Genomic DNA, 6,670 nt, shown 5'->3' on the forward strand with positions numbered 1-6,670 from the left:
CACCCCCCAAGCGTGCCCTTCCCCCACACCCGCCCTGCCCAAGCCACGCCCTCCAGCCACACTCACGATGTCATCCACCAGGTCCCGGGTGGCCCGGATGGTGAGCAGGCACACGAGCGGGGCAAACAGAGTGAACCAGGGCAGCGTGGAGATCTCGGGGAAGCCCTGATGGGGAGGGAGGGTCACGCCAGCCCGCCCCCAGCCACCACCCAGCACACCCAGCCTTACAACCTGGCCTCCTACGTCCACCTGCTGCCCACCTCAGCCCAGGGCCAGCACCCCCCCCCGCCCCCAAACCTCAGGACAACCACCCTCTGGTCCCTCTGGTCCTTCTCCCTGCCCAGAACTTCTCTCCAGCACACTCCTCCTGTCCCTTCTGTGCCCTGCTCCCATGTCACCTCTGCCAGGAAGCCCTCTCAGCCCAAGCTATTCCCTCCTCAGGGTTTCACTCTCACTGTTCCCCTCCCAGTAACCCTGCTTCTCTCCATCATCCTTCAGGTCTGAGCTCCACTGTCACCTCCTCCAGTGGCCCACAGACCAGACTGGGCGGGGAGTCCCTGTCCCCATCACTGGTGTCTACCACGTGGTGTAATGTCACCCCACCGTCCCCAAGCCACCTGACAACAGGTGTCAAGGTCACTGCCAGGCCCCCGATGCCCAGTGTAGGACCTGCACACAGCAGGTGCCCAATAAGCTTTTATTGGATCTTTACTCAGAAAAGAATGAGATGCTGGGTGAGGGTCAGGGGTGAGGGGTAAGAGAGGGAGGTGCCCAGGCTGGACGCCAGCACCCCTCCTGCCCTGCCCGGCCACACCGGCAGTGGGAAGTGGCCCAGCAGGGTTCTGAGAACATGCTCTTGACCCCGCTTCCTCCTTGCCCTCGGGTCAGCTCGGAGGGCCGGGCCCGTGAGGTCAACTGTCCATGGGGGGTGGGGTGGGGACGTGCCCTCCTTGGCCTGCAGGAGCCGTGCGGGCACCTTCATAGTTCAGCATATATTGACCACCTCCTCTGTGCCAGGCCCTGGGCTGGGCAGTAGGGCCGCGGTGCTGCGTGTGGTGAGTCAGACATTGACCCACTAACCATACAGACAAAAGCACAGTGTACGGCACCCTGGAGTAAGGGTGGTCAGGGAGGGCTCCCTGGAGAAGGCAGTGTGAGCGGGTGCTGGGCCCTGGGGCCGCCCCCACCCCGCCACACCTGGAGAATGATGATAAAAAGGAAGTAAAGGTTGGAGGCGCGGTGGAACTGCTCGTACAGGCTCAAGGGCAGGAAGGAGAAGGCGTTGTACTTGGCCGTGCGGATGACGTTGCTCTGGAACGAGAGCCCGCACAGCACTGCAGCCCAGGCAGGGGCTCCCCACCTTCCCTGCCCACCCTCTGGCCGCCAGCAGCACGGACTGTGCCTCTGCGGAATGCAAGGTCTGGAGCCAGAGTTTGCAGGGTGCCCGCTGCATGCCAGTCCTTAAGCCGGCATCTCTGAGCCCCACTGGGTGCAAAGACCCACGGGGCAGAGCCACGGCCTCAGTATTTCCCAGAGTGAGACACACGCAAGGGGTTGGGGGTAGAGCCCCAGGGACGGACTGCACGTTCAAGGGTTCTTATGAACTCATTTTAAATCAAGCCGGGGCGGGGCAAAGGGGACAGGGAGCAGCGGACCCCCAGCGGCCAGGCTCCAGCCCTCAGGGTTACAGTGGGGGGGGGGGCTGTGGAGGAGGCGGCGCGCCCGGGGCTGCCCACCTTGTATTTCTGCCTCTGCCAGCACAGGAAGCTCGTCTTGAACTGGCTGTTGAAGGCCCTGCTGTTCGCTTTTACCTCCCAGGTGAACGCTGCAGCCAGAGCGAGCAGGGCATTGTGCCGGCCGCGAACAAACACAGGCTAACGACACCCCAGGGGAGGGCTAATGGGCCCCCTGGGGACCTAGCACTGGGGACACTCAGCACATGGCCCGGTAAACAAAAGAGATGGCCCCTGCAACCCCCTTCACCCCGAAGCTCGCCAGGAGCCTGACGGAATCTGATTAGTGGCCCCTTGTCCTGCCACCCTGGGCCAATCCCTCGGCTGTGAGAACAGGCTCTGGGAGCTCCATCCACACCCATTCCTTCTACAGAGCGGGGCAACTGAGGCCCAGTGATGGGCTTCAAGGTGATGGGCTACAAGCCCTGAATCCAGATCTAGCATTCAGGCATCAGGTTTGGGACTATCTGTAACCCAATGAGAGCCCCACATTGGGCCTGTTGTGTGGGTTTGGGGGTCCTCCTCAGTCCTCCACCTCAGCCCCTACACTTTGTAATGCCCCTGCACCCCCTCGCCCAGACCCAGGACACGCACCTGAGTTCTTCTCCTCCTCCAAGTCCTCTCCGTAGGCGAGACTGCCCATGCTGGTGGGGCTGTGGGGAGAGGGCCCAAGGTCACACCAGGGGCCCAGCCCTTGCTGGACCATCGTCCCATTCTCTGCCCTCCGGGAACTCACGGCCTGAGAGTGGACCCTCTAAACTGTCATTTCCCAGGACCCCCAGCTGCCCCCCCCCAGGGCTCTGAAGTTCCAGCCACTGGCTGTGTCCTTCTCTGGGTGTCCTCAGGCCCAGCGGAGCCCAGGCTGACCCCCAAACCCACAACAGCTTCACATCCAGCAGCCCCCAAGCTAGCAACCTGCCTCATCCTCCCGCAGTGGAACCCAACCCTTAGGAGGAAGGGTTCTCTCTCCGGCCACTGCTCCCCACCCCATCACCTCTCCTGGCATGCCCACACCCACCCCCTCCCGGGATCCTGCCACCCCCTCCTGCCCCAATCCCCACACAGCACACAATGCCCAGCCCAGTCGGGTTCTCCATCAGTGTTTGCTGACTGACTAAGTGGGGCCNTCCATCAGTGTTTGCTGACTGACTAAGTGGGGCCCCAGGGCTATACGTTAGATCTGGAAGGGTGTATAGGAGGACCAAGTTACTCAGGTCTGAGCGTGGTCTTGGGGCAGCTAACCGCTATGGGTAAGATGGGGGGGGGAACAAAACACCTTCTACAGAGCGTGGAACATTCCCACCATCCAGTTCATGCTGGAATGTTGCCCTCCCATGCCAGGCACTTGAGTCTAACCAGGGGACCCTCAGCAGCTCCCCAAGTGCCCCTCCACCCCCCAGCACTCAGCAGCTCCCCCTCCCCGAGCCCTTGACTGGCTGTGTCGGCCAGGCCAGCAGGAGTAGCTTTGCCGGAAGCCTGGTCGGTGCCTCCTCACCCTTCTGCTCTCAGTTCATACTTCTCAGCCCGTCCTTGCTTGTGCAGACGCCTCCTCTGGGCTCCCCCTCTCCCTGGAGCGTCCCCCATCCCAGTTCTGATCCCCCCTCTGTCCTCTGAGTCTCTTCCTGTCTGAGCTGCCTGCTGAAGTCAGAAACCGTCAAGGCAAAGACGGCTGGCATCCGAGGCTGGCATCCGAGTTCGCAGTGTCCCCAGGCCCCCGGGGCGGGGGGGAGGACCTGGCTCACAGCCACTTCCGTTGCTCCCGGGAGCCCGAGCCGCCTGAGTGCCCATTCACCAGATGAGAAAAAGTGAGGCTCGGGGTGAGCGAGGCTTAGCCATGCGGGACGGAGGCCGGGGAGACCCAGCGGGGGCACATGAGGCCGGAGGAAGGGCTACGTCAGAATCCACTCCAAGTTCATGTGGGGTGCAGGAGGACCCCCGTCCGCCTGCTGCCGTCCCCTCCTTCCCACTCAGCTCACCAGAAGACTCCCGCATCCCGCAGGGGCGGTGGCCCAGACTCCGGGGCCTCCCTGGACGGGAGACCTGGGTCCACAGGACCCCGAGAGCTGCGGCACCCCCACTGGACTCCGCCCCGCGCGAACCTCCGGCGATGCGCCGCCGCGGCCGCCGCGACCTCACACCCTCAGGCTGGGCGGAGTCCAGAGAGGGTGCGCGGGCCCCCGGGGGACGCACAGCAGCGGGAGCGCCGCCGCTCACCTGCGCGGGCCGGGGCGGGCGGTCCGCGGGTGGCCAGCGCGGTGGATGTGGCGCCGCTGTTAGCCCAGGGCCAACCGGCCTGAAACGGGCGGCGCGGGCGCGGCACGAGAGGGGGGAAGGGGCGGGGCAGAGGGGCGGTCCCACGGAGGCCATGGGGGCGGGGCCTTGTAGAGTTGGGCGGGGCCNCAGCCTGGGGGCGGGGCCTTCTAAAGCTGGGCGGGCCCGAGGGGGCGGAGGCCGGGCCGGGGGCAGCCCTGGGGGCGGGCTTTGTAAATGATGGTGCCCGGAGGGGGCGGGCGGGGCCTTGTGAGGCTGGGCGGGGACCGGGGCAGTCTGGGGGCGGGGCTTTGTACGCGGACCTTTTCCCGAGGGGCGGTCCCAGGACGGCCCTAGGGGCTGGAACTTGTAGAGCTGGGCGGGCCTGGGGGGCGGGGCCTGGGCGAGGCTGGGTGGGGTCTCGCCGAGGGCTCCCTGTTCGGGGCGGAGCATAGGCGGGGTTTCACGGGGCGGAACCAAGCCGGAAGTCAAGGTGGGGCGGGGCGGAGCCTTACCGAGAGGGCTTGGGTAGGGGGCGCCCGGCAGAGGGGGAGCCTGGGGCGATCTCTGCAGTGGTGCCAGCCAGAGGGGGTGCGGGCCCAAATCCAGGGTTGGGGCTTTGCAAGTTGAAGGGTGCCGAGGTAGGGGCAGGCTGGGGCTGGGGAGGGTCAATGACCGGGGCCTTGCCCAGCAGGCCCAGATGAGACGGCCTCTATACGGGCCGGAGTACTAATGGGCCCGTAATTTAGGAGCAGGGCCTCCCTGGGGTGGATTGGACCTGGCTGGCCCTGGTTGGACGGAGCCAGAGTGGGACTAGGGACACAGGAAAGACGCGCAGGCGATCACGGGTCTAAGCTGTGTGCCTGGGTTTTCCCTCGCGCGTCCTGTGCCTGTGTAATGAGCACTTCCATGCGCAGGCGTGGCTTAGGGCGCAGGGCCGGGGGAGGCCATTAGAGGAAGCCCACAAGGTTCTGGCCCAGTGTGTGCCCTCCCAGCGCGCGGCCAGGGCTCCGGCTGCGGCAGCGGCCTTCCTGAAGGTGACAGGGGTGGGACACAGCCTTGAGGCGGGGTCATCGCCAAGCCCCAGGGGTGTGAGACTTGAGCCAGGACGGGAGGGGCTGCTGAAGCTAGGCGCCCCCCCTCCCGGGGTTCAAGGGGAGGGGCGAACTTGGCAAACAGAAGAGATGATTGAGCGCTGTCTTTCATATTTTCACTTTTAGAAACAAGTGTGGAAATTAGGAAGGTATTTGGGCACTTTCCCACCCTCACCACCTTCCCTCTTGGCCCTGGGATCCCTCCCTCTGGCCCATTCCTGATCCAACAGACCGGGCACCTGTCCCAGATTCCATGCCCCAGCCTCCGGTCTCTGCCTGGGGCCCGGGGCCCTTCATAGCAACACCTGTGAGCAAATGTTGGGTGAATGAATGAGTGAGTGATGGCGTGGTGAGGGCAGCACACAGGATGTGACCTCCCCCATCAGAACAGCAACCTCCCACTCCTTGTCCTCTGGAAGCCTGGTCTGCACACCCTTGGGAGGGGAGGGCAGGTAAAGCTCTCATTTATTCATTCACTCAACAAACACCCAGTGCCTACCCCGTAGTAAATGGGAAAGACGCCGGGGTGGTGGGGGGGGGGGACCTTGCACAAGTTGTTCAAATAGTATTGAGAGAGCTTGCTGGGTCTGCGGACCCCATTCCCTCCCTGGGATTTGCAAAGGCCCTTCAGCCTGCAAGAGTCAGCATCTTTGGCCAGCTGAGACCTTGCACCCCTGCTCCTGGCCCCCCTGGGGGGCTCGTTATGCTCTGGGGAGGAAGCAGACACCACCAGAGGCACAGACACGGTGGGGGGGTGCTGGGGGGCTCAGTCTGTGAAGGGTCCAACTCTTGATTTCAGCTCAGGTCTCAACCTCAGGATCGAGGGATCTGAGCCCTGCATCTGGCTGCATGCTGGGCATGGAGCAGGCTGGAGGTTCTCTCTCCCTCCTTGCCCCCTCTCCAAACAAAACCAGAAACAAACGCAGAAAAGAGGCCTGTGCCATTTATTTAGGAAACAGCTACTTGTTTACAGAAGAAGTGGGAGAAAGTCAAACGGTCACAAGAACAACCTCAGGGGGACACAACCGTGGCGGGGGCCCGACTTGGTCAACACACTGCCCTGAGGGCCCCCCAGGATCCAGAGGGCAACCAGTTCTTGGCAGCAATGGCCCAGGACACCTCGGTGGGGGGTAGAGGCTGCTGTGACCTCAGCCTGGGACCCTGCACTCTTGGCCTTCAACAGAAGCTTGACAGAGTAGCAGGAGGCCTCCTCCAGGCAGCTCTCCCTCCAGCACCTTTGTGTTCCTGCCTCCAGACCTAGGGCACTCCAGCACCTGCCCCTCCAAGAGGTTATTTCTGGCTTCACTTTGCATTTTAAATGAACTAAAATTGGAGACCTGAACAGCCCTGGCCCTTCCACCCGCAAGAGGCACGAAAATTCACAAAGCCAATTCCATCACTGGGCGTTGTGCACACAAGCATGTCCTGGGAGTGGCAAAACAGGCACACAGCAGGCGTGCAGCCACCCTTCCCTTTCCATGGTAGCTTCTCAGACATGCAAGGCACAGTGGCTCTCCGGGTCTCCTCACACCCAGCCCCCCACCCCCCACGGGCAAGCAAGGCAGCCAGCAAAGCCAGCTCCACTCACAGGAC

General features: G+C 63.5%; 1 protein-coding gene across 1 annotated transcript in view; it reads right to left on the bottom strand.

Moving 5' to 3' along the window:
• The window catches only part of ATP8B3 (ATPase phospholipid transporting 8B3), an 18,958-nt gene extending 15,323 nt beyond the window's left edge, over positions 1 to 3,635 (bottom strand). The window contains exons 1-5 of the mRNA XM_034660003.1: positions 3,229 to 3,635; positions 2,328 to 2,386; positions 1,737 to 1,825; positions 1,198 to 1,311; positions 63 to 165 (exon numbers count right to left, since the gene is read on the bottom strand). Coding sequence (XP_034515894.1) covers positions 63 to 165; positions 1,198 to 1,311; positions 1,737 to 1,825; positions 2,328 to 2,386; positions 3,229 to 3,317 — 454 coding nt within the window. The 5' untranslated portion in view covers positions 3,318 to 3,635. The remainder of the gene's footprint in view (positions 1 to 62; positions 166 to 1,197; positions 1,312 to 1,736; positions 1,826 to 2,327; positions 2,387 to 3,228) is intronic.
• Positions 3,636 to 6,670: the final 3,035 nt, after the last annotated feature.

Source organism: Ailuropoda melanoleuca, chromosome 4 (assembly GCF_002007445.2).
Source record: "Ailuropoda melanoleuca isolate Jingjing chromosome 4, ASM200744v2, whole genome shotgun sequence".
Lineage (NCBI taxonomy): Eukaryota > Metazoa > Chordata > Mammalia > Carnivora > Ursidae > Ailuropoda > Ailuropoda melanoleuca.